The following is a 27,452-nucleotide window of genomic DNA, read 5'->3' as shown; positions in this document are numbered from 1 at the left end:
TTTTTGGTAAGTAATCAATGTGTTGCTGAAACTGATTAATTTTTCATCTATATTCTCATTTATTGAATACGACCATTTTGATAGCCACAGCAAAACAAAATAAATTTTTTAGTAATTAACTTTTTCACCAGCTGTGCCTCATTAAACCATTTCACACATGGGAACTTATACACGGAAATTTACATATTTTCTATTTTTAGCTCCATAAATGTGATATTGACTTTGAACTGAAACTTGCATCACTAAAGGGAACCCAGGTTGTAGCAGATGCTATAAACTTCACATAATTTTTACCCAAGTAAACTGAGTCTTGCTCTTTTCTTAGTTATTTCTTCTGGTTATTAATAATCTGTTAATCCCTGCAGTTGTTTAAAAATGAACTGACGGATTAGATTTCCCTTACAGTTGAGACAAAGCGTCTGTCTGTTTTCTCCACACGCAGGCAGACACGGCCATAAAAATCCCTTCTTCCTGTGACTGCCTCCTGTTTCTCCTCATTTAACGGGCGAAAGAGAGAGGAGATAAAAGGAGGGGAAGGGAAGAAAAGAAACGGTGCATCCATCAGTCCCTTCGTCTCCCGTTTTCTTTAATTCAGTCTAAATGTTGAGATTCATTAAAGAGAAAAACGTTTTTTTTTTAATATAGTTGACATCTACATATACATTCAGAAAACGAAACGTCGTAGCAGTAAAATAGGTTTGATACATTCGACTTTGCACTGCAAGTCTTGTCATGAAACATCACATATTTTACATTTGGATATGTAGAAACATTTCTAACAACTAGCTCGTTTTCCTTTGCCCGTCCCAGGGTTCCTCCTTAAATAAAACACTCGTTTTAAACATTATTTAGCTGCCTTTAAGGCGTAGCAGCCCCATTTATACGCATATGTTTGTTGTTATTTGCCCATAATTTAAAGCTGGACATGTCATCTGAACCCTGGGGAAAACAAAGTCGTCACGGGGGATGGAGAGCGAAATCTGGCATCCAGCGTCGGCTCTGCTCCAGGCCGTCTTTGGCTCATTAACACACATCTTCAATGACGCCTGATGAGTTTTCACTGCATCTGACTGACTGGTCCGAGTCAAGCTAACACTTTTCTATGTGCAAATCAATGTTGGCTGTTTACAGGAACCAGAGGATGTAGACATGTATAAAGCTGGTTAATAACAGACAACATGTTGAGAAATGTCTGACGTTCATTCAGGCTGTGAGACGGTGAGAGAGAGCAAGACGAAGGAATCCTGAACACGATTCAGCCAAGTTTGGCTAAATTACGTTTAGCTACATCAAAACAATTTTTGAATGAACTGCGCTTAGATACATTGCACTGTTTGGCTAAAAACTTAACATAATTTAGCTAATTATGCTAAACCTAGCTAAATCACATTAAGTTTGGCTGAAATTTGCTTAGCTAAATTGCTATGCTAAGTTTGGATCTTGCTAAGTTATGCTAAGTTTGGTTAAGTCTGGTTTAGCAAGCCGGAATGTAATTTAACCAAGTTTGTGTTTCATCCGTTCCTTTTTATCCCTCAGGAATCTTAGAGTTAAGATAAGGCAATAAATTCTCTAGTGACAAGAGAATGCTAAGAGTTAGCTTTGCTAACTGTGCTAACCCCAAACATAAGATGGTAAATGTGATTTAAATGGAAATATTATAGTGTCTGTTTTAAAAGAAATAACTGCTCTTAAACACAAAGTATGACATCATTTCTTCTTCTAACAAAATACAGAGGAGTCCTGGTATTCGAGACAGCAGCGAAAAGCTAACATCTAATTTTAATACTGCAAACGCCAAATATAACTTAGTGTGTGTCAATACGCACAGTGGAAACCGTTTAAGAACTAAGAGGAGTTAGCATCTACAGTTTTCAAGTACAGCCAATCAGCATCAAGGAAAACGAAAGCTGCTCCTGGATTGGCTGCTTCTCAAGCGCCAGCAAACAGCAAGTCAAGTGGCATCGCACCAAGATATTCCAGCTTTCTTTTAGAAAACCTGATTTTCCAATAATAATTTAGAGCAACATTCCACAGAAAAACCCACAAACAGGCAGATAAAACTTGATCCGATTTGGCTAAACTCAGGAAAATCAGAGTTTAGAAAATCACAGGTGCACAAAAAACCCGCAGATCAGATCTTAGTCCTGATGTTGAGCCACTAGATTTGGTAAAAATGCTTCCTGACGTTTAACACTGGCTGTGGTTTAATTTGTTGAACTGGAGTTTGAGCCAAACAGCCAGACTTCGTTCTCCCCCGTTTCTAAATTACAACATGTGATTCTGAAATGTCTGCAAAACCAGCTGCTTTCGTTCAACAAAACTAAAAGTATCAACAGATTTGATACAGTCGAAATATAAAAATAGATATTTATAGATATGTGTATTTCCTTACGATAATCAGACTTGGATGTCATGGGGCTATAAATAAAAAAAATTCACATTTGAAATAAAAACATAAAAAAAAAAAAATTGAAATCAGCCCCACAAAATCCAGTTATCAAAAAAATAAAAGTGCATCCGATTGAAAATGATCCTAAATTAAGGATAATCAGTCAACAACGTCTGGGCCAGACACACAATTTAGACAAAAATAAACTTTTTATTTAAGACTTTTTAGTTTCTAAAAAACTAGAAGTATATTTTTGTTTTTTATACTTTATTTTGGCACTTGGTCAAATGGTAAATACTGGAGAGATTATTAATAAAAATGGCTTTTTGTGAAATATGCTGTAAGACTGAACATATTTAATCTATTTTTAAAATATTAAAAGTCTGATGCAGTCGGATAAAGAGAATTTTAAAAGTTTTGAAATGGTTTTTTTAAACAGAGTCTTATTTTATAGTGAATACTAAGATGGCGGCGTGATGACATCACCCGTAACTATGGGAACAAAAAATCTGATGCATTGCAAAATATCAAATTTAAAGCTGGACCAAACTAAAAAAACACAAATGTGGTAAAGTTAAAAAAAAGTATTTGGAGTTAATAAGATCAAACTGATGGTTGGTGTGAACTGTGACAGTAAATAGAAAAAATAAATAAATAAATTTAATTCACGCCAAAAATTTCAGAAATTTTCTGAGTTAAAAAACTTGAAAATTTGCTATAAAAAACTCAAACTGAGATTAATCGCAGAAATTTTCTAGAAAAACCCCCTAAAATGTAAGATTTTTCTAGAAAATTTCTGAAATTGATCTAAACATTTCAGAATATTTTCTAGCAATTTTTTGATTTTTATTCATCACTCCTGTTTTTTTTTTTCTTTATCTGCCTTTGAACTTATGAGGGCTGAATAGTAAAACTAAATCAGGAAGAGATTAAACATTTTTAAAAGTGTGCAAACATTTTTTTTTCACTTTTATTAAATTTTCCAACAAATTTGTGTTAAAATCAGTTTTTTAGTTGAATTATCCAGGACATGCGTTACATTAAAGGTAGAAACATTTGTATAATAAAAACCACAGCATTAAACAGATGTAGTGAGCTCCACTGTGTATTTAAGTGCTTTTCTAAAATAAATACCTTTTTATTATTATTATTATTTGTAAGCCTCAATTTTAAGCCGTTGTTTTCTGGAATTACTTTTATTAGGTCAAAAAGTGAAGAATACTTTTAAAAATAAATATTTGATTGAAATTGATGTTGCTACTTTTAGAAAAGTGCAGCTTTAAGTGATGCTATCAACAATTTGAGGGTTTATAAAGGGTTTAGGTCTACAGAAATGTAATAATAATAATAATTCATAGAATTAATAACTGGTCCCACTAGCTTTGGTGCATGACACCTTATTCAGGACGTCAACAAAAAGAGCTTCCTGGATTTAATACCTTGGTGTTTTGATCTGAAGAGGCTGAAAACAGGAAAGTAGCTTAAAGAATCGTCTGAATGTTTCTGTTTTTTGTAGAAAACCTCTTTGGCACAGTTAAAGTCCATGCATTTTTTAACTCGTATGTAAACATGAACCGTGACTTGATGTTTCCTCTGAAGAGAGTTTTGTGTCGAGTTAAGCAGCCTGGTGGGTAAATATTTGGCGCCCCCTTGTGGAAGCTCCTGGAACAGCAGCGCTGGAACCCGGAGCACAGATTTTCAGGAGTTCCTCCGTGTGAAGACTGGGTCTCCTTTTGAGGCACATGGTGGTGCGACGCTCAGTCGGTCTTACTCAGCACTGGATCTGGGAGAAGGGATGCCTCAGCAGCTCCTCGGCGCTCGGCCGGTGTTTGGCCTCCACGAAGATGCAGCGGATGAAGTCCCGGGCCTGGTCCGAGGCGCGCGGCGGGAGCAGCGGGTTGGTCGGCTGCGTGGCGATCTTAAATATCGCCGCCATGGCTTCAAACTCGGCCCACGGCGGCTTTTCTGTGAGCATCTCGACCACAGTGCAGCCGAGGCTCCTGCAGGGGAAACATTTTTACGGCTCAACAAGCTGCAACAAGGATCGCATGTTTCATCTAAATACCACAGAAACATAACGACGTTATGATGGAATGCTGATGGGCCTCTGGGGAGAACACCGAATCTGTAATGACCTGTTGACTGGAAATCAGCGGCTCTAACTGTTCATACTGAACAGCTGCGTAGCTGTGTTCGTTCCACCATTTCAGAAACTTAACTGGGTCTCTGTGTGTTTTTACAGTGCGATGATGTCACTCTGCTGCGGAGAGAAACCAAACTGAGCGTCTCACCAGACGTCGGCTTTCCTGCCGTATCCCTCGCCGCTGATCACCTCGGGACTCATCCAGTAGGGGGTGCCGGTCACAGAGCGGATGCCGGTTCCAGACATGCAGATCGTCTGCAGCCTCTTGCTGGCGCCGAAGTCTCCCAGCTTCACGTTTCCCGCTGAATCCCGCAGGATGTTGGCTCCTGGCAGCGACAGTTCATCAAATCAGACCCATTTCTGACTGATGTGAGACTGAAATCTGTGTTTTAAAACTACCTTTGATGTCTCTGTGCACGATCATGTTACTGTGCAGGTAGGACATGCCCTCCAGAATCTGTCTTGTGTATTTGCGGGTAACGTTTTCTGTCAGGGCCCCATAAGCTTTCAGCTGATCTTTGACTGAACCCTAAAGGAGAAGAAAACGTCGTTTAAAGACGACAACGTCCATTAATTCACTGGACATGGACACAAAATCACTGACCAGGTACAATAATTCCTAATAGCAGTGCAGAAGAAATGTCCGCATGTCTTTACCTCTTGGAGGTTTTTGGCATTTTGTCACATTTCAACCACATTTACTGGGATTATTACAAACTTTTGAAAACCGGTTTCCTCTTTAATATTAATAAGCAGCAATTAGCCACAACTAACCAAAAAGCTACATTCATTAAACACTAATCCGCTAAACAAGAATCTTAGCTTTGCGAGAGCTAAACTGCTAAACATAAAGAAATTAGCACAAGCTAATGTGAAATTTATAAAAGCATGAAAAAATGAGCAAAAGCTAACAGTAGGTTGATACAGATGTTAATTATAAAAGCTAACATTAAACCGCTAAGATGTTTAATACTGCAGAAGCTAATGCTAAACCTCTAAACACGTAAATAAGCATCAGACGTTGATGTTAAACTGCAAACCTAACATTGCTTTCATTCAAAGTACATGTTGTGAATTCTGCATCGTTGTTGTACTTTGGTTTGCAGATTTTTATTACGATGTGACTGGACAGTTTAATTTTCAGCTGCAAAATGAGTGGCTGATCTGACCCCAATGTAAAGAGGTGCGTTTGCCCCCAGGACTCACCCCGGGCATGTACTCCATGAAGATGGTGAGAGTTTTCTCGTTGTGGTCCCTCAGGCAGCCGTAGTACTGGACGATGCGCTCGTGATGCAGATTTTTCAGAAGCTGGATTTCACACTCCAACGCGCTAACCTCCTGCAGGAAACACACAGACAGACAGACAGACAGAAATCCCACATTACAGATTAGAAAGACACTTTCAATTTAAGAATAAAAGCTTATTGGACAGACCCAACGACCTGGACTGGAAGAAGGAAGCTAAAGTATTTTTGATCCCAACCAAACGCTTCGACAGCAGTTTTCCTGTGTTTACCTCTGAGAATGAGGCCGCAGCAGAGACAGAGGACAGAAAGGGAAGTCAGAGACACAGACTAATCCCAAACTCCCAGCACACAGCCCAGTTTGGAGTAACGACTGATTCGGATCTGCAGAGGGCCGAGCGGAGGGGGTGGGGGTGTGAAAGGGTCACTGGAGGTCAAGGCGGTCCTGACCCTCGGCTGCTGCGATACTCAGCACCTCGAGGATACAGGAAGTGACAGTGCATGTTTTCTCTTCGGCAAACAGGAAAAGACATTAAAATAAGGAAGAGGGGGGAGAAAACCTCCACCACGGATTCCGCTCGTTCACTTTCTGCTGGGCTATTCTTAATTAGGAGATAAAATAAAGTCACGGCCTTGAGCTTAAACTGACATTTCAGTCGCCTGACAGTCCAGCGGTTATCTCACCTTGCTGGTTTCAGGACTGTCGGGATCAAACTGGACTTGCTTGGCGGCCAGTTCTCTCCCAGTGTCCACATCGTAGCAGAGGTAGACCTGACCAAACGCACCCTGGCCCAAAAGCTTCCCGCGGCGCCACGTCACCGGGGCGCTGGGCGCTGAGAGGAAACAAACACACACATTCAATCTGCCGTCAACAGATTCTTCACTTACGACGCATTTCTCCCCCCTTCAAGGTGGCCTACTGCGCTTTGTTGAACAGGTTGGATGGGTGTCTGTGAGGGGTGTTCAAAGTGTGGCGCAGGGGCCATTTGTGGCACTTGGGCAGAGTTTTTGCAGCCCCCAAAAAAGCAGTTAAAAATGATACAAAACTTAGCCCATCCAGCATGAGGAAGTATTATTCGCCACACTTTTTCTACTTAATTTATTACATTTGACTAAATATATTAAGTGTTTTGAAAGAAAGTGACCACAAATGTGCAAAATTTGTAGTTTTGCATCTATGATCAATCAAGTTTATCTTTATAGCTCATTTCAGCAGCAAGGCATTTCAAATACTTTAAATACAAACTCATCATACAACTAACAACTGAGAAAACCAGTAACAAACGTTACATTTGATGAGTGTGAGGAATATTATCCCTTTCCTACAAAAAATAAAAAATAAATAAAATATATATGTATATATATATTTAAAATTGGGCAACTTTAAATGGTTTATTCGAGTTTTGTTATTTTCTTGGCCTGAAGTTTGGACACCGATGGTCTATGGCAGTGGTCCCCACAGGCTGCGATAAAAGGGCCAAGACAACCCAAATTGGGTATATTCAGGATTTAGCGGGAACATCAACATGCAGAAGCCTTATCTGACCGTTCGCCCCCCCACCCCCTCTCCGGGCCGCAGCTAAATATTCTAAGTCTTGACCGGTCCACGGTAATAAAAAGGTTGGGGACCACTGATCTATGGGATGATCAAAACGTGTTCATTAGACTTTTCTGCTCAAAACTGATTGTAGATAATGAGGTTTTAGTCGGTCAGCTCTGCCCATCTTGACCTCCTTTCAGAATGAGATTTGGTTCACAATACATTATTTTTTAAACGATTAATCGGATTAATTGTGATTAATTGATTATTCAAATAATCACCAACTAATCTAGCAATTGATTAATCAATAACTGGACTATACAAACTCAGAAAAGGGTCTTTGCTGAGAAAACAACATATTCAGGGCAGCAACTAAGCAGAAACCACTATATGTATAAAAACATACATGTATATGATGCATTTAAGATGAAAACACCATTTATGTTGTAACCAAATGTACAAAAGGAAAGTCGTATTATTATATGTTTATGTTCTTATTTAAAGTTTGTTTATCTTCATATTTTGGTGGATTTCTAATATTGTATTAAAAAAACAAACAGTTAAATAAAAATCTATAGAATTTTTTTTATCCGATTAATCGATTAATCGTCACAATCAAATGAGGTTGATTACATCATCATCATTCTGTCGGTGAAAGAAAGATTAAAATCCAAACCGGAGGACATTTCATCGGTACTTACACTTGTGGGACACAGAGCGATCGTGCGGTCGCAGTCGGCCTTGCGTGTCGATCTGCTGCCAGCTGCCCAGACTCTCCTCGCTGCCGTTCAGCGATCGCCTCGAGGGAACCAAAGTGAACAGGTTTCCCTGGGGACGACGGATGCGCGGAAACGTTCGACGACCTGGAGGAAGCGACAGAAGACAGTCGATAAAATGAAGAGAGAAACGTCGTATCCAGTCGCTGATAAAGGTGACTGGCGATATTTGTCATACCTTCACTGTGGTCTTTGCAATGCAGGGAGACGTGATACCTGCGAGGATAGGTGCCTCCCTTCCCTGCTACCCTGTCATACACGTGATTCTCCCGGTCTGAAAACAGACAAAAATTCACAGATCATCTAACCACTTTCAAAAATCCATCCATTTTCTGTACACCCTTAGTGGGGTCAGGAGGGTTGCTGGTGCTTCTCTCCAGCTAACGTTTCGGGCGAGTGGCGGGGTCACCTGGACAGGTCGCCAGTCTGTCGCAGGGCAACACAGAGACACACAACCATGCACACACACACTCACACCTAGGGAGAATTTGGAGAGAGATTTTAAGGTTATTAACCTGACAGTCATGTTTTTGGACTGTGGGAGGAAACCGGAGTACCCGGAGAAAACCCACCATGCACAGGGAGAACATGCAAACTCCATACAGAAAGACCGGGGCCGGGAATCGAACCCAGAACCTTCTTACTGCAAGGCAACAGCTCTACCTACTGCGCCACTGTGCAGTCACGCTTTCAAAAGTAAAAGGATAAAATCTCTGCTTATGTCAGCATTGGCCTCACTGCAAAAACACAAAATCTTTCCAAGTATTTTTGGCCCAGTTTCTAGCATAAATATCTTAGTTCACTTAAAATAAGACAAAACTAACTACAAAAATGGGAAAATGTTATAAGTGAAGTAACCTGCCAATGGAACTAGAACTGGGTTGCTAGGTAACGGGCTTGGCTTGGCTGGGGTTGCTAGGTAACGGGCTGGGCTTGGCTGGGGTTGCTAGGTAACAGCGCCAGTGGAACTAGCACTTTTTAATCGATATCAAGGAAGTACTGATTTAAAACAAGCACTTATTTCTTGCTGAACAGTTACATGCAAGTTATTTTATTTTTTATTTTTTTCAAGTGCACCAAGATATTTGCACCTGAACCAAGACAAAAATACTCGCTAAGATTTTGTGTTTCTGCAGTGCTCCTTCTGATCTCTGCTGCAGCAGGTTAAAATCTGAGCTGGGTTGCAACTACCTACAATTATCTGAGCAGCAACATGTTGGAGAAAAGTACTTTTAGGGGTATTTTTACTACACCGTTTGTCAAATTTTACCCGAGTAATTTTATTGTGAAGTAATGTTAAATTTAGTGTTTAATGATGGATTTGAATTGTTAATTTTCCAAGCCGAAATAATAAAACAACTTACAACTTCATTGAGTTATAAAACTTGAATTTAACACACAAATGTTATAAATTATAGAGATGCAAATATAACTATAGCTGGTGTCGAGAAAAGTCGAGCTCATCCCACTTCCCCATGCTGGAGATTTTAGTTTAATAGTAATAATAAATAAAATTACCTTAAAATTAATGACATAGGTGACATCAAGACCCAACAGTAGAGTCAGACGGTAATAAAATGAATCTGGTTGTGTGTGTTGTTATTGTGTCCTGCAAACTTTGCTTTAATTCTACTTTTTAATATTTAATCATAAAAAATCAAAGTCAGGCAGAAAGAGAGTCATGAAACAGGAAGCTGGTTTCCTGAAGAAAAGCGGAAGTTTATTTCTTGCATCAGTCTAAAAATAATTCAGACCATTCCTTATTTTAAAGCATTAAAGGTTTTTAAAGAATAAAATCTAAACATTTTGAGAAATTGGATAAAACCCACAGTAAAATACTTAAAATAATGACTTATAATTATGGCAATAATTAATATTGGTTTAACCAGTGGTTGATGTTGATTTGATTATAAGAATATTTACACTTACTCTTACACTTGTGGAAGTACTTAAAGGTGAAACAAGTAACTGTAACATGATATCAGATAATTAGAATAATGGATTATTATTGGTTTCTTGTCAGAAGTGTCTGTAATAACTCACATTATGATTATAATAAGAGTAACTAATAAGTTATGGTTATTATAACATTATAAATGAATGTTGAATCAGATAAACTAAAAGGTTATAAATGTGATTTGACATTGAACTTGAAAAGGTGTAAAATGTTGTAACTGTAATTAAAGGTCACTGATGTTGTGTAGGAGGTAGATGGTAGGTGGAAGGACAGGGGAAAATAGGAACTGATAGGAGAACGGAGAAGACAACGCCTTATTGCTAAACTTCAACTTGCCTAAGAAAAGGTTGGGCAGGAAACAGAGGTAGGAGGAACTGTTGAGCAACTTGGGGACATTAGAACAGAGATCCGGTCATAAGGTCTCCAGGGTGATGGAGATGAGATCATCTGTCCAAGCAGTCAGCCAATGAGACAGGCACAGCAACAAAGCTAGCCAATGCAAACGCACCAAAAGGTGGATAAACCCTTTATAAGGTGGGTGCAACAGAGGAATCTTTGGTTGGATCCTTCAGGCAGCTTCGAGCCAAGACGGAGATGGACAAAGAACTCTGCAGCTGAAGAAGAGTCGGGGCCACAGAACCGAAGACTGTTCTGCACATGGGGACCAACCCGTTAGCCCCGCAACATGTGGCTTCAAATCGCACTTCTCTCAACAGCTGGGTTCAGACCCCCAAAGAAAAAGACCAAGGCAAAGATGAAGATAAAGACAAAGGCAAAGAACAAAGGCAAAGAGGAAGAACTGGTGTGTTCCTTCCGTGGGACCAGAAAGATCGTGAGACGGGTAGAAAGGAGCTACAGAGCTGCAAGACAAGAAGCTGAGGACCGCTACGCGCATGAGGAAGTCACCCTGAGGCCTGAGACCTGCCGCTCTAAGTCAGTACTCTTCCTGTACTGGGAACCTCCTGCTGCTGCAACACCTTCTTCATCATCAGGCCAGTTCTGGGGTTCAAAATGCCAAACTCTGTCCGTCTCTCTCAAAGTTTCCCTTTTTTAGTTCTCAGTGTCAGCATTAGGGAAAGATAGGCTAGATTATTGATTTTACTTATTTGATTATTTCTGCTACTGAATTAAGCTGTACTGACCCTTGCAAAATTGCCTTACTAATAAAATAATTAGCATTTAAGAAAATCTAAAAGATGTTGTGGACATTCAATTAATGAGTCACCTTAAAGTTCTTTGATGGTTGTGAAATAGCTATGAAGTTTGATTCTGGGAGGAAAAAGTAGGAATGTTTTATAGGTTGCTTTTAGCCAAAACTAAAATAATGACCTTGGGACTTAAATCTAAGTCACTAAATTTAATCTAGCCGTTAACAAGTGCCGTTATTTTAGGAAGGGAGCTACCGTTAACAGGAGTGGTTGTAGGGGTTATGTCGCTGTGAGTGCTACTCAGCGGATTGCTCCTCAACTGTAAAAGGTCATAACTTTTGGATCGAAGGTAGTCAGAGCTAGACGAGTCCTTTCCGACCCCAGTTTAAACAGATTATTCTCCACAAACTATCGCTAGGGTAAGACCCGAGTTTCTGGGGATTTTCCGGACCTGTTAGACAGAGAACTGGGCCGTAGTGAGTCCAAAGAGTTGTGAGGAGTGGGCGGGACTTACTATTGGGTAGTAACAGACACTGGGCAGTAACTAGATACATTTACTTGAGTAACGTTTTGGAGAAAAATTCACTTTTAAGGTAATTTTTACTCTGCTGTACAGTTCAATTTACTTTTTATTGAACAAACACTTTATTCCACAACAACAACAACAGTATTAATAAACAGTTTTGTTTTTGTGCCTTATTTTGCCATTTGTTGTAATAAATTGTGACTTATAGGAATCATTTTCATTTTGATCTTTAAAAGCACCAACATTTCCTCATAACTTCATATTTTGGTCCATCTGATGATGTAATTTTGCTTTGACTCGAGTAAAAATATGCTGAAGTAGTGCTACTTTTACTCGAGTGTAATTTTTTGTGCACTCTTGCAGAAAACCTCCATGTTTTCTCTCACCTGACACTTCTTGCCGGTTATCTGGGTAACTCTTGGCTCTGTGCATCCGTGACTTCCTCAGCGAAGGGCTGCAGAAGAATGAAAGGTTTTGTAAAATAAACGTTGTTAAGACTATAATCATAATAAAATCAGCCAATAACTCCGGAAATGTAGCAGAAGAAGGAATAAAATTAGATGGAGCATGGTTGAGGTAAAATTTGATTCAACAGGCGGTTTGTTTGTTACCTTTCTGAGTTGCTGTCCAGGGACTGACAGCTGCCAGAAACTGAATTTTCTGCGCTGCTCCAAGGATCCAGCACCTGTTCAGACCAAAACCAAAACCCGTCTGAACACAGACTGAGAGTTTTTACAGTTCTGCAAAATATATCTGGTGCCGTCTCACTTTGTAACTTCACTATCACAGTTTTAGAGCCGACGATTAATCGAGTAATCAGAAATAAATTGGCTCTCTGTATAGATTTTTCATTTAACTACTCAAGTTGTTTTTATACAATATTAGAAATGCATTAAATGATGCAAACAAATAATTTAATTTCTTTTTTAAACAAGAAACTAAACATTTTATTTAGCATTTCTTTAGTCAGTTTGAAACTAAATCTGAACCATCTGAGGAGTTTTGGCCAAAACATATTTACAAATAAACGTGTTTTTATCTTTAAAGCAATATGTAAATATGTACTGTTCAGTTTTGGTTTGATTACTGAGGTCTGTAATCAATAAGCTATTAAAACAAGCTCAATAATTTTTATTTGCACAATTTATTGTTTTTTTTTTCTTTTCTCTTTTTTCCAAAAACTGGATAATAAAGGTTTCCAGTCTGGTGTTTTGGTCTAAATTTGTTTTTAAAGGATAATTTTGTTTACAGAAACTTCAGAATTAATTTAGTCATTTCTGTTATTTTTTTTATTTTATTATTTATTTTGGATATTTAAAGTGTTTTCCAGTTCCAGTGTTAAATGTTCATTAGAATTTTAAGTTTATTGATACTTAAAAACGTGTTCTTGAGTTATTACTATGCATTATTTTACTTTAAAATTATCATTTATCACAATAACTTCTGGAACAATTCATCATCCAGCAGAATTTGTTATTGTGACAGGCCTACTGATAACTGCTCTAAATAAGTTATTTTTGCAGCAAACTGCTTTTTTAAGTGCATAGTCCAGTTAACAGTTGATAAATTAACTGTTTCAGCCCTAGAAAGTTTAAATAAATACAATTATTACTACATTCTGCACGGACAGGCTTCGAATTGCACACTGCTGATGCAACAGAAAGGCAGAACGCCCCTCCCGTTTCCTCTTAGGCAAGTTTATTCTTGCGAAGTAATGCAATTTAGAAACAAAAAGTTATTTTCCTCACATTACCACGTCCTGCTCTAATGAGAAAACCCATTTAAGGCTGTTTATGTTAGCGGAGCAGAGCATGTGGATCCCGTCTCTGCGTGCGTTTCTTCCTTCGACACGGAGGAGATGACTCACGCATTGGTCGCTGGTTTCTGGGATGAACTCGCCCTCGCTGTTGATGCTGGTGTAGGAACCCTGGCGGGCGATCCGCTGCTGCCGCTCGGGCACGTATCCAGGAGGCGGCGAACTTCGACCCGTGTTCTGAGAACCTTTAAATACACACACACACAAAAAAAAAATCAACATGCAACATTTAGTAATATGTTAAACACAAACTGGAATGTCATCTCTGTTTCGCTTCGTATTTATAGCCCAGAGCAACAGGAAGTCACTGTTTACCAGTAAGGAGTATAAATATAAAAACGGTGTGAGCTCATCCATTATTACCCAACTTATTTAATTTATTTGCAAATATTTCTTAAAAGCATGTGACCATTTTCCAGCCGTATGAAGACAACATTCATACCCATTACCTGAACAACGAGACGTCAGGCGAAAATTAGACGTACTGAACGAGATCAACATAAAGATGGAGCAAATCTTTCAAAATGCACTCAGGTTACGCATCTGGATTACTTAAGTCCTAAAACGGTAACTTTTAAATCTTTCAATATTTTTCAAATGTTTTATAAAAAAAAAGTTTAAGTGGTTAAAAGACAAATCTGTAGAAAGTGTAAATTATTTTATTCAATTGTCAAAATAATCACTTATTAAACTAATCAATGCTTCTTTTAGACCCTGTTCCTTTGCAGCATAGTGTTAATCAGACCTAACGCTTGTTCTTATGATTTCTTGTTTCTTGACCTCACAATATCCAACAGGTACAAGAAAATTTGTGAAAATGAGTAAAAAAAAATAAAACAACTAAAGATTAACTTTTAAAAAGCCTGGAGAACAACTAATGAAGGCCAGTTCAAAAGTTTACAAGCAGGTCTGATTTCTGAGAAGAAAAACTACAAACAGAGGCAGTTTAATCCATGTAAACACATGATTCTTTTAAAACGCTACAAATTAAGTTTTCTCCTCTGAAGTTCAAAGCCCAAAGCAAACATGCAGCAGATGAGCCTGCATACACAAAACTTCAAGCTTTCATAGCTGCTGCTGCAATAAAGTCAAGCTGTAAAGCCTTTCTGCTCCTCAGGATAAAGAGAAACCGCCAAAACCAGACCGCTTGCCAACGAAGTAATAGCACTCTCCAATCTGATTGGCTGCAATCCAGCAGGCAGCGTCAAGTGATGGTGAAAAGGAAAAGGAAGAGGATGCAACGCGAGAAAGGGAAGCAGAAAAAAAAAAAAAGAAGACTGTACAGAAGAAACGAAAGCACCCAGCTGCCTGTCTGCATACATAGGCCCCTGGCATGTTATTGTTTACATCTGGAAGTTTCATGCAGTGCTGGAGGGCAAAAACCCGATTCTGTTACTGAGCATGTAAAAGAATCGCCTGCTCTGCTGACGTTCTGAAACCTGGAGATGTAGGTATGATTTTAAAGCAAAGCACCGCAGAAAAACAGATGAAGAACAACTCAAACCCACTTTTTTCTCGTTCTCTCCGTCGGCTAATCTGCACGCAGACTAGTTGCCATAGCAACTGATAATGACGCCACTATGTATCAGGTTTAAACACCAAAAAACACGGAAACATTTCAGGCACACAGAACATTCAGTCCGTTACCATTTTATGTTTTCAGGCTTGATGTTTATTTTGCGATTATTAATAAGTGATCGGTGTGGTAGATTAGCAACCGCTGCTATTGGCTAATCTAAGACTGCAGTGGTAGATTAGCTAATTGAAATACTTGCTCTACTGATGATCTGTCAGAGTTGGTGTGTGGGTCGCCTTTTCTGTATTTTGGAACTGAACCGAAACACACTGAATTCTGCAGCACATCTACATGTTACGGTTTGTCATAGTCAAGCTAGCATAACTGACCTTGAAATGTTTTTTCTTAATTAAAACTTTTTCCTGATCTTTTATCTAGTTGTAGTCGTGTTGATAACCAGTAGCAAAGCACTGCATCCCTCTTTCTTTTAGATATTACATGTACGTTGAAGATTTTGTGCGATAAATTGATAACTTAACAGCTAAAACTAATGCTAGTCCTCGTTAGCGGGCAGCATTTTGTTCTCCAGTAGGCAGATGGGGGGCGCTGCAAGGGATCTACAGTACAAGGCTGATTTGTGACCCGTTTACCTGTCGACAGGTGGCGCCCTCTGGGCTCAGAGGGCTGGTACGCCGTACTGACGTCTCCAGTGGAGTGGGAGGCCTTGATCCTCACCTGCTTACACTGTCCATGATGAGAGTTGGAGGAGGCCTGCAGTTACGGGGAGGAGAGACGAAATGTTTTAACCAACGTTCTTAAAACGCCATGGAACTTTTGGTTCAAAGCATCTCGGTGTTGCGTAGAAATAATCAGGAAGCTGTTTTTCACAACGTGGGATTAACAGAAGTACATTGTGCAACGGGTCTTACGTTGCTGCGCTCTTGAGAAAGAAGCATTATCCTGATGCTCTTCATGCTGGAGCTTCGGTCAAGCAGGTCGATCGCCTTGTCCAGGTCACCCTGACCTCGCAGAGGAATGGACATCTGCTTGGAGACCATCAAGAAAACAAGCAGACAAAGCAGGAGCAGCGGTTTTAAAATGCTTCAATGTGAAGTTAACCAATTAAGTCAGACTAAAAATACATGATTCATGTAAAAATAGACAGAGATAAATATATCTGAGCTCAGTGTTCCAAGACACTGGAATCTTAAAATAAAATAAAAAGTTCAAATTTTAAACAGTATTGAACATGTTTAATTCCATAGGAAGCTAACTTATGCTGTAAGTAATTGTTCTATGTACTATGACCATTGTTTCTTTTTCGCTCCTCTCTTTTTATTTTATTAGTCTTCTTTCTTTTTCTTCCTGTCCTTCATTCCTCATTCTGTCATTTTTGCCTATAATCTAAAATATGTTTTACCTCAATTTATCTATTGCACGTCTAAATTGACCTGCATCTTTTCCAGTGGCCCTAATCCTTTTCCGTAAACATCACTTATTTTCTTCTTTATTAGCATCTTCTACTGTGATGTGTAATAAATAAGTAATTTAAAACTCTGCAGAAAAAAAAACTGGTTTAATTTTTGTCCTGCAAATCACATTAGTTCTCGCAGCTAGCTGCGTTTTCATCGACGCACGAGCCGAGTGATCCACCGCTAAGAGTTGTCTGTTTGTTGTGGTTGTGGAGGACAAGCTCAGAGAATGGGGGTTTGACAAAATTAGCTTAAATAAATAAATAAATAAATAAATAAATAAATAAATAAATAAAATAATAAATAAATAAATAAATAAATAAATAAATAAATTAGCTTAATAAAGTACGGAGGACTTCCTTTTTTAAAAGTCTTTTCTTACCCAACACTAAAACGGAAGCATTTTGAACAAACTTCCAGAAAACTGAAAAACAGCTGAAACTCAGAGTTCCTTTAAATCAAGGCTAAAACCCACCAGGTTTGAGCTGCCAATTGATCAACATATTGGATGTATCATTAACTGTGTGACGTTTTAATGATGCGACGCATTTCAAACTTCCTCGTTTCCGAAACGTCCCAAACAAATAAACTTAACTTGAAGATATTCATCTGTGTTTGATCCAAATTTTATTGTTTTTTACTAATATTATGCAAGCTGTAATCCTTAATATTGATCATATTTTAACACAAAAATGTATGTGTGTGACTGGAATATAATTAACATGATCCCAGAGAACATTCATTTGTTGCACAATACTAAAAATAAACTGCATGTTCTGAAATCACTTGAGTTTTGTGTTGGGTTATCAGTGCAACCTTTAAAAAAGTCTAAATGTTTGTGTTATTGCTCTGTGAAAAATGCTAAACTTGCCTCATTGTTCATATAATGGAGCTCCAGCTGCTGGCCGAAGACGCTCTTCACCTTTTCCTGAATCTCCTCAAACTGCACTGGCCTCCCAAACACCAAGATCCTGCACAGAAAAAGCAAGAAATCACACAGACAGGAAGACTGGAACAGATTTATGCCAGCTGGTAGGAAAACAGCGCTTGACTTACACGCACACGTGCAAAGAAAATACCTTTTTTTTCGGTGTGTGCAGATTCTTCTAAGTACACCTTAAATATTTGTGGCTTGTGTTGGCAGCCACATGCTAACCACAGTACTTTCCCTTCCACTCTCCAGCTCACATACCTTTCAGATTAAAGTGCTGGAGCGCTCCGTCTCATGAACTGGAACATGTGACAAGAGCAGCATGCTGACAGGAACGCGTTTACGTTCAGGCTCTCCCTCTCGCCAACGTATAGAAATATATTCCACTTTCTCGACATGTGCAGAGCGGCTAATGCATAGCTGCAAACAGAAAGCAACGTAAACTCACCTTTTCTCTCCTGAGTATTCAAACTTTATCCTGACATCATCCTAAAAGAAAAAAAAAACGAACAGTAAGGTCAAGGAGTTCTTTTCTTTCCTCCAGCATTTACAAGAACCCACTTCCAGTCTTTCCACTAATTACTAAGGTTATTTGGGATGACAGACATTTATCTTACCATGGAAAACACAAATGCTGTGTTTACATTTCTGGGATATATTAATTAGCCTTTCTGAAGCAGGAGCTTGGAGAGGTTATTGGTTAATCTAAATAGAAAGCAGGAGTCTGTGTCTGCTTAGGTTAACTTGGACTGGAAGCAGACGGATCCAACGGTAACAAACTACAACCGACAGCCTCTACGAAGCTGAACTCATTCATTACAGACATTAAAATGCAAAGTTGCACATTATTTTAAATGTTTTTAGCATTGGCATTTCTTTTTTTAGTACAAATTGTGTTTTGCTTGTGAATGCACATGAAAATAAACTTTGTAAATATTTCTTCCACAGAGTTTCAAGCTAGAAACTCACACCTGTGTAAATAAATACGCATCAAAGCACCTTTTCAGTGAGATATCTGCAATCTTAAACGCTTAATAAAAATACTGTGCTTTAAAAGTTAAACAGCTTCTTAACAACGACCAGCCGCTTTGACGTGTCTCAGTCAAGTTTCCATGATCTCAATGATCAATAACATCTGCATAAATGTGCAACCGAACTCAGCTTTCCAAAACAAAATATGTATTGTTAAGTTAACAATTTTTTCACATGGGGTTGGATTGAACTGATTATTTCACTGAATAAATGAAATCATCACTTGAAAGCTGAATTTTCTACATTTGACAGAAATCCAAACTTGTTGGGCTGAAGGAGAAAGTACTTTGTCACAAACATTCTGTTGTTAAAGGGGAACTATTATGCAATATTCACATTTTGAACTATTTTATACTTTACTTTGTGTCTCTATTGTTTCCAAGAAAAAACACAAGAACTTAAAAGAAAAGTTTTTGGCAATTAATGTTTTTTGGCGTCTGGGAAATGAGCAGTTTCAAAAACCTGCCAATTGTTAAGTCACTGCACCGTTACCTAGCAACCCCAGCATGTTACCTAGCAACCCCAACACACTTGGTGCAGTTTACTGCTGTATGAGCTGTACAATGGCTGCTGGAAAAGTCAAGCGTTTCGTTGTTGACTTATCATCCAGAAACCACTTGCTGAATTCATGTTGGATGTAAAGGAGGCTCCACTTCTGCTTTTCAAAGCTGTATGTTTGTATATTTGAGCATTTGTTTGCAGCCATTTTCATGAGCGAATGTAAACGTTGAGTTGGGGGCGTGGCCTGCAGCAGCTAATGCAGATTCAAAGTGACAGGAACTGAACTGATGAGACCAAAATCTCATGACTGAAGACTGATTTTGTGTTTTGTATAGACCATAGATTCATCCTAATCTGTTCAAGGAAGCATAATAGGTCACTTTAAAGCCTTTGATTTTGAGGATGAGTTAAATGAGTGTTTGAATCCTTCTCATAAGTTGGGAATGATTTTAATCATCATCTGAATGGTGGTGCCGCACCTGTCTGTTGGCCTGTGTTGATGTCTTCGGCTTGCCGCTGTCGTAGGAAAACACCGGCTGTCGTCGCGTCATCTGGAGGGCAACCAGGTCCTTCATTATAGAGTGGAGAGCCTGCCTCTCATCTGACGACAGCCCAACGAAACACAAACAGAAATCAGAGAACATGCATAACACAGGGGTCATGCACTTTACCCACAGTAAAATTCAAGCACTTTTCAAGGAAAAGCAGCGCAGCACTGCACTTTAGAGTTTAAAGCAATACAACCGAACTAAAAACCGTTTCAATTCACTACAATACACAATTTATTAATGTTATTAATGTCTTGTGACAGCATCCTACAGCAGGGAGAAGGTAAACTAAAATATGACAACATTTTATGTTTAGAAATGTTTTTTCTCATCATCAATATACCTGACTGGAGCAAGAACAAAAAACTAATTTAACAATTAATACCCCAATATTTTTTTTGTGTAAAAAATATTTAATTACACAGATCACATAGGAATAACAAACATTCACAACATTGAAACAATCCAAACTTGTTATGTTAAGGTTAATCTTTCTGCTCAAATTAAATGCTTAAAAATAATCTGAGAAAACTCGACAGGCTTTCTGGAATTTGCAAAATAATTTAGGTAATTCTAACTGACCTAAAACATGAAAAGTTTAGTCTGATTAAGGAAATTTTTTTTATTTTTATTAGGCATTTCAAAATATCTGATTTCAAATGTAAAAGTTTTCCAAATTTAGGCTTTTAATGAAACGTTAAATTGCACTTCATTAAAAAAAAATGAAACATTTTCCAAACCTTTAAAACATCTCATTGAAACTCAAGCACTTTCAAGGATTTCAAGAAACACTATTAAAGATGGATGTGCATTTTCTCAAGTCACTCAGCCCTAAAAGGTGAAATGGACATCTTGTCAGCTTTCTTAACCCATAATCTAAACCGTCCTTGACTGGGTTTTCTGAGAGACAGGGAAGGACTGTGCCGTTTCTGATATGCATTTTTTCCCATGTTTGATCTCTGAAGAAACTCTGCCTTGGCTGTGCGAACTCACGAAGAGAAAATATTCCTCTTGTGTAGCTTGGAAAGACATCATACAGCCCCAGGGCAGCTGAGGGAACCGGACCCAGAACCCAATCCTTCACCTGAGAGTCTGGAGCTGCTGATTGCTCAAACCGGACCGATGCTTTCTGCTGAAACTGTTTTTATCTTGTGCTGTGTCAAAACTGTGCACTGAAATGCCTGTTTAACATCAGACTCACTCATTGCGGCAGCGTTGTGCAGGCGGGGTCCACAAACCAGGGTTCAGATTGATGCCTCTGATGTACCAGACCACCCACAGCCTGCAGGGGGAAATGCTGCAGTTAGTTAGGTTAATATCTCCAGATGAGTCAGGCAGGACATAACAGCATGAGAAAAAGAAGTTAAAAAGTTAAAAGTGTGCAAATAATTCCTAAACCACTGCTTTATTTACGACAACCAAAGAGATAATGAGGCCTTTATAATGACAAAAAGGCTTTGGATTTTGCAGGGGAGAAACCCAAGACTCCAGAAACCAAAGCAAAACATTTTTGACTGAATGAAAGTCAGAGTGAATGAAAATGTGTCCAGCGCATGCTAAAATATGCCCATGAGAAAGAACGGCAATTGGAAACGGCTGACATTCAAGCTGCACTGGCAGCAATCGCTCTGGCTCTGTTCCTATGAGAAGAATTCTTTATGAGCAGTTTTCTGCCATTTTTAAAAATCTAAACCAGGTTTGAGCAGCTCTGGTTGCACGAGCAGCAAAACCAGCCCAAAGCCGTGTCATAAATCTACTGCTCAACTTAACAGGGCAATATATCCAGCCCTGTTGACGGCACCAACAGCATCATGTACTGAAATAAAACACACACCCTCTTTAAAATCATTAAAATTGATATTTCTGGTGCATATTGGGGTTTAAATTTGTTTAACCTCAGATGTGTAAAAGCATACAGATTTCAAACTGCTGATCATAAGCAGGTGACCATTTCTATAATACCAGAATGTATGATCTAACATATACATATGTGCTTATATAATAATAAGAGAAGAAAGTCATCCTGCCTTTTAATGTGTGAACGTTACCCGGCCATTTTCTTATAAACCTGAATTTTGCTTGCATCAAGATGATTGACATGAACGGCTACATTTTTTATAATATATAGATTTTTTTTAAATCTAGTATTTGAAAATTTTTGTCAGCTGTATTAAATACTGACTAAATAAACAGAAAACTATGATTTTCTCATATTATTAAACTTAGACAGCCCTCAAATTGCTAATTGGCGTCACGTCTTTTTCTATCATGTTACAATTTTTCTACATTATGCTCGGTTTTTGTGACATCATTTTATCCTCACCTTCGTACTAGCAAATCAGACATTTTTGAATGGAAAAGCTGAATCAGCGCCATTAAGGCGATAACTGAAGCTGGTCGAGTGTTTACATGTCGAAACAGAGCCGCATAAAGTGCTTTTGCATCCCACACGGGACTCCGTTGGACCGTTCCTCTTTACCGTTTACAAATATCTCCGCCATCTTTGTTTTGGTCTCAACGGCTCCTCTAATAAGGATGACTAGCGGCGCCCTCTGCTGGACGGCGGCCAAACTACAACACCGAAAAAATGTCTAAGCGGATGTTATTAGTTAATCGATTGGAACAAATTTTAATCTAATAAACTATTAATAGACAATTAACTGCAAGTCGATTGTTTGTGTCCCAAAGAAAGATATTTCTAAACAGTCTCTCTCTCATGGTTCCAGTGAGGAGATCTGGAGCTCTTCCAAGGAAGGGAAATCTCTACAAATTCAGAGAAATTCCCAAAACCCAGGAGCTCAATCTCAGCATGTTAAATGTTAAAGTTCATAATACGACTGCTAGAAAAATGAAGTAGATGGCTTGTTTTGAAATAGTTGCCAGGAGAAAGCCTCTTCTCTCTAAAAAGAATGTGGGAGAACAATTCGGGCTTGCAAAGTTACATCTACATGGGCCAAAACATTTTGGATACATCAGCCAAAAGTAGAGATGCTTGGCTGTGCTACACAGTGCCATGTTTGGATAAAATCAAACATAGCAAATCATCACAAACACCTGGCAACCGCATTGGTGGAAGGACGACTGTTTGGGCTCGTTTTGTAGCCACAGGAGCTGGGCACTGTGCAATCACTGAACGGATCACGGACTCCTCCGTAAACCAAAGTACTCTGAAGCTAAACGTGAGAACATCTGTCCGACAAAACCGGATCATCAAAACGACTAAAACCATCAAACCACAAAACTAAAGTACATAAAGTGAAAATAACCTTGAGCCATTTTTGGGGTTTGTAATGCAGAAACAAACACCCAAAACTGTAAAATGTAGTTTAACTAAAAATAGTGATGACTAGGAATGCAAACAGTTAATCAGCTTACAATTAATTGTCAATTAATTGTTTATTAGATTAAAATTTGTTCCAATTTATAAAGTAAGAACATTGTTGGCCTCCATCCAGAAGAGGGCAACACTGGTCATTCTTAACTGGAGCTGTTGATACAGAAATAAAGATGGTGGAGACATGCCAGAAAAAGAAAAGAGGAAAAAGTCCAATCAGAATCCATTCTGGGATGTAAAATGCACTTTATACCGTTTTGTTTTGAAATATACGTCAACACTTCACAGAAAGTGAAACTTTCCAGGCTCAAAAAGTCAATTTTTTTACTCTATAAACTCAGAAAATGTCCAAGTTTATTCTACAAAATAATTTCAATGAATTTCAAAATTTATGTTCATTTCTAAAATTTTTTTACTTTCCTTGTTTTCCCTTGGAAATTTATGAGTTTTCAGGCAGAAATTTACTCTTTCCCCTTATCTTTAATATCTCCAGTGCACCGTTGTAGTTCATTTATTTTATTATTTTCATATTGTATTTTTCTATTCAGCAATCTTTGTGAAAGCTTAATAAAGTGAGAAATATATACATTTCATATTCTGGCAGTATTAGACACACTGACCTTTTGATACAAGAGAAAATTCAGATTTTTTCAGAAAATGGCCATTTATGATTTAATCCTAAATCAATCAGTAAGATTAATCAACTTCAGATTAACTCTTTAATCAATAACTTGCAACCACCCTAGCGACAAAGCAACAAATGCTCTGTACCCAAAGTGAGTGGCACCAGCACCTGAGGCACCTTGGTGAAGCCGCGGGTTTCAGGGTAATAATCACCCACAGGAATGCTGGGTATGTCCGACTGCGGCTGGCAGAGCGTGACCGCGCTGCTTTAAAGTTTCCGCTGCTCTCATATCTGCCAAAGGAGCGGGCGGCGAAATCTTTTCAACTCTTCCAATTTGGTATTTTATACACCATGAAAGGTCGTGAACTTTACGAAGTGTGAGATTCTCACCGTTTTATCCGTGTCGGGTAACTTGAGGTAACATAGAGCCATTGTCTCTTTCCTTGGCTGCAGACATCAGTGAGACTACTTCATCTTTAAAGAAAACTCCTTTGTTGTAGTCACACAAAGCCTAGGCTCTTTGTCAAGAGCTGCCCCTCTTGTCACCCCAGTTTGAACCGATTTTAATGACCCCCCAATGTGGAATGCCGGGAATTCAATTGAGAACAAGGCTGCTTGAGTCAGCTGTGTCTGCTTTATTTTCCTTGTATCGCATTTCCAGGACTAGGAGGATTTACATGGATTTTCCTCTGCCCTCTCTCCTCTGTCTGCTTTTGAGAAATGTTTAGTCTGAGGCTGTTTTTCCCTCCCCTTCTCAGACCAGAGATGCGTCTGGCCTCATGGTTTCTCAGCGAAACCCCTTGGTCTCCTCAGGTCTCTATCATATTTCAGGTGCTTTGGTTTAGAAGACGAAACGTTTTTAAATATTCCCAGGTCAACCTGCACCAAGTGTTGGCTTTGGCAACATCATTGGCTCCCATTGCTCAATGGCTAATTGAAAACCAAAACGATGTTGATTTATGAAGGGCACCAGTCGGTAACTTTCTGTGATGGAAGTCCAAGGAACACATCAGAAATGTCATGGATAAAGTTGTGATATTTAAAGGAGCATTATGTCAGAAAGACATAACACCAACTCAAATTTAAGACCTTTTAAGATCAACAATCAAAGGAATTTAAGACCTGTATCACCACAGAAATGCACAACTTTTGTCCAGACAAGTAGAGATAAATTTAAACTTATAAATGATGGATGCAAAAAAAGCTAGCAGGCTAGCTAGCAAGACTATGTTAGTGGTAGAGGCAGCATCAGCCTTTTTTGAGTAACGACACAAAACAAAAAATCCACAAAAAAGCCAAAATAAAACATAAAATATATGAGATTAATGGTCCTGATAAGACAAAATGTAAGACCCATGAAAAAAGAATTGACATCATTTTAAGGCATTAATTTTAGATACACTAAGCCTTTCAAGCTACAGGATGTAGCTTTAATCTTTTTTTGTTTTACAACTGTCCCCATGTCGTTAAAGTTTGGTATGAGAAGGATAATCTGTGAAAAAAGAAATCAAGCTCCTCTGCATTCTCTCAGTGCTACAATAACCAATCAGAGCCAGGAGGCGGGTCTTAGCGGTGCAAGGATGCATCAAAAAGATGCAAGGTCTTGGCATTCAGGGACAGGTGTTGCAAGTCATGACAATATGCTATGAGATAGAAAATCTGTGAAAAGATTGATTTCCTCTGCCTTCTTCCTGAAGAAAACAACCTTTCAGAGCCAGGAGGAGGGTCTTAGTGCTGCCAATCAACTTGTGTACTCGCTGCTAAATGTGCTGATGGAGAAGAAACAACTTACTGTTACAGGAAAGCTTTATCCGACAGCACTAAGACCCACCTCCTGGCTCTGATTGGTCGTTTCTCATAACCTACTGTCACAATATCATGAGTTTCAAAAAAACATGTACAAATAAATATGTTATAAAAGATGCATGCTCCTGGTGCTTCTAAGACTATGTCTAACTTTTAAGACTATTTTACCATTTTGAATTTAAAATAAACTGCAAAAATATATATTATTTTATATTTTCTTTTATTAACATGTTTAGTTTACCCAAAAAAGGTGGGAACCTAAATGCACCATATACTTCTTTTGTCAACTAGATCGTGAACGCGTCACAACCTTACCTCACCTAGAGTCTCAGGTAACCCCTCCCGCTCGGAACCGACCCGGTCACCGGCGTCTCTGGGCGGATTTGGAGTAATTTGTCCCGGAGGTGTGGACGTCCATCAGACCAAAACACCCGGGAGAAGGCGTGAGAGTGAAGGCGGCATGGAGGGGCTGGATACCCCCCCAAATGAAGGGGGTACGCCTTCTTTCACCGAAGATCAACAACAAAAACACACTAATATTGTCTTTTTTAGAGGTATTTTAACAACAATTTGAGCTCAAAAGACAATAATCCTATATGGAAAACCCTACATCTAAGTGCTCCGGCTGAGGCCGCTGCAGCCTCGGATCTTTGGAAAACTTAAATTTCCAAAACATGATCGAGAGAGTCACTTCTAATTTTTCAGGCTTTTTTTTTCTATAACAAAAACCAGCAGACTAGATGTAGCAGTTGCTGTGTAGCATCCATTAAATCCATTTGCGAGCTATCCAAAGGGAAAACCCGGACAGTTTCCGTGATTAAAATAGCCTGCCTTCCTGCTAAATCTGTAGATTTTCCTTTTTTTTGTTCAATATATGACTGGCTGCATTCTTTTCGGGGGCCTATAAGAAATGCACAAATGAACTAAATTCATCAAGTAACGTCATATAGTAATAACTTAAACACTTTAAGAACAATATAAGAAACAACAACCGTTACTCTGTAACGCGACCCAACTGTATGTTAGCGAATCCAAAGTGGCTTTAATCACCAAAAAAACTTCACCAACTTTAAAAGTAAGAATGTTTAACAAGTCGTAGTTAAATCAGGTGGTGGGATAGTACGAATTTTCCGGGGTTTATGGCGGTAGAGTTAGCTAAACCGCAGCTTTTCCACAACCAAAACAAACCAAAGAAACGCTCTTCAACCGAAAACGTCAAACTTCCTGACAGCACAAAATATCGCCACCGGAACCCGCTACTACTCCTCCAACAAGTCACGGAAGCCGTTTAGCCGAGGTGGTGTCCATTGTTAACCAAAATGCCTGACTCTCGGTCGATCACACGTTTAAAAATGTTTCAGAGTTGCTCCCGGAGGAATTCCTGATTGACAAACTATCCAAATTAGCGCCGTCAAGATGCGGGGACGCGCTGTTACTCGGTAGATAGCTTTTCGCGGGGACGCGCATGTTATTGGTGGGGCGGAGACGTTCTGTGACGTGCGTGAGGCGTTCAAGAGTAACGGAAAATTGAGATTTATTGAAAGTTGAAGTTACATTTTGTGAATATTCAGATGAAGCCAGACATTTAGACACTGAAAATAAAAAAAGACACAATTGCGTACGTATTTCAGAGCCAAACCTCACTTTCTTTTATTTTGACACCATTCAAAAGAAATTAAAAAAAAAAATTAACTGTGGACATGTAAAAGTTTGGTCATTATTCAAAAGTTTGAGACCAAGAGTCCGCAACCTTTACAATAAAGAAGTAATTTATTACAGAAGAGTATCAGGGTTATTAAAAAAATCGACTTTTATTCTCAGAATTCTGAATTTAATCACATATTTCTGACTTTTCACCTCAGAAAAGTCAGAATTCTGAGAAAAATGTCAAAATTCTGAAAAAAAAAAAAAAATCAGTATTCAGAAAAAAGTCATTAAAAAAATCGGAATTGTTTTTAGTCGCCCTAATTCTCTTCAGTATTTTTGTCCTCAGTCCAGCCAAATAAAACTGGTTGAGTGCCGCATATAATCAATGACCTATGAAAAAGATAACTAATTGTTTTTATGCAAAAAACTGATGGGGCTGTTTAGGTTATTATTAATTAAAATAAGTGTTGCATCCCATAAAACATTTATTTTTGAAGGTTG

The 27,452-nt window shown here is 38.7% G+C and overlaps 1 protein-coding gene and 1 pseudogene across 3 annotated transcripts; both read right to left on the bottom strand.

Moving 5' to 3' along the window:
- Nucleotides 1–569: 569 nt before the first annotated feature.
- map3k3 (mitogen-activated protein kinase kinase kinase 3) lies at nucleotides 570–26,879 on the bottom strand. Of its 3 annotated transcripts, none has more exons than XM_008416309.2 (17): nucleotides 25,620–26,879; nucleotides 20,741–20,821; nucleotides 19,471–19,592; nucleotides 17,907–17,947; nucleotides 17,399–17,498; nucleotides 15,985–16,098; nucleotides 15,706–15,826; nucleotides 13,591–13,724; nucleotides 12,335–12,408; nucleotides 12,110–12,177; nucleotides 8,271–8,366; nucleotides 8,018–8,179; nucleotides 6,461–6,609; nucleotides 5,739–5,870; nucleotides 4,932–5,061; nucleotides 4,681–4,858; nucleotides 570–4,389 (listed from the first exon to the last, which is right to left on the bottom strand). In XM_008416309.2, the coding sequence occupies exons 2-17, from the start codon at nucleotides 20,742–20,744 to the stop codon at nucleotides 4,161–4,163; spliced, it is 1,854 nt and encodes a 617-aa protein (XP_008414531.1). In that variant the 5' UTR covers nucleotides 20,745–20,821; nucleotides 25,620–26,879; the 3' UTR covers nucleotides 570–4,160. The 3 variants fall into 3 exon arrangements, with proteins under 3 accessions (XP_008414531.1, XP_008414530.1, XP_008414532.1); XM_008416308.2 differs by having other exon boundaries at nucleotides 25,625–26,879; XM_008416310.3 differs by lacking the exon at nucleotides 25,620–26,879 and adding an exon at nucleotides 21,863–22,057.
- Nucleotides 16,568–16,719, bottom strand: LOC145552695 (5.8S ribosomal RNA; annotated as a pseudogene).
- Nucleotides 26,880–27,452: the final 573 nt, after the last annotated feature.

Source organism: Poecilia reticulata, chromosome 8, assembly GCF_904066995.2.
Source record: "Poecilia reticulata chromosome 8, P_reticulata-male-v2, whole genome shotgun sequence".
In the NCBI taxonomy this organism is placed as follows: Eukaryota; Metazoa; Chordata; class Actinopteri; order Cyprinodontiformes; family Poeciliidae; genus Poecilia; species Poecilia reticulata.
This window is presented reverse-complemented; position numbering and strand designations above follow the sequence as displayed.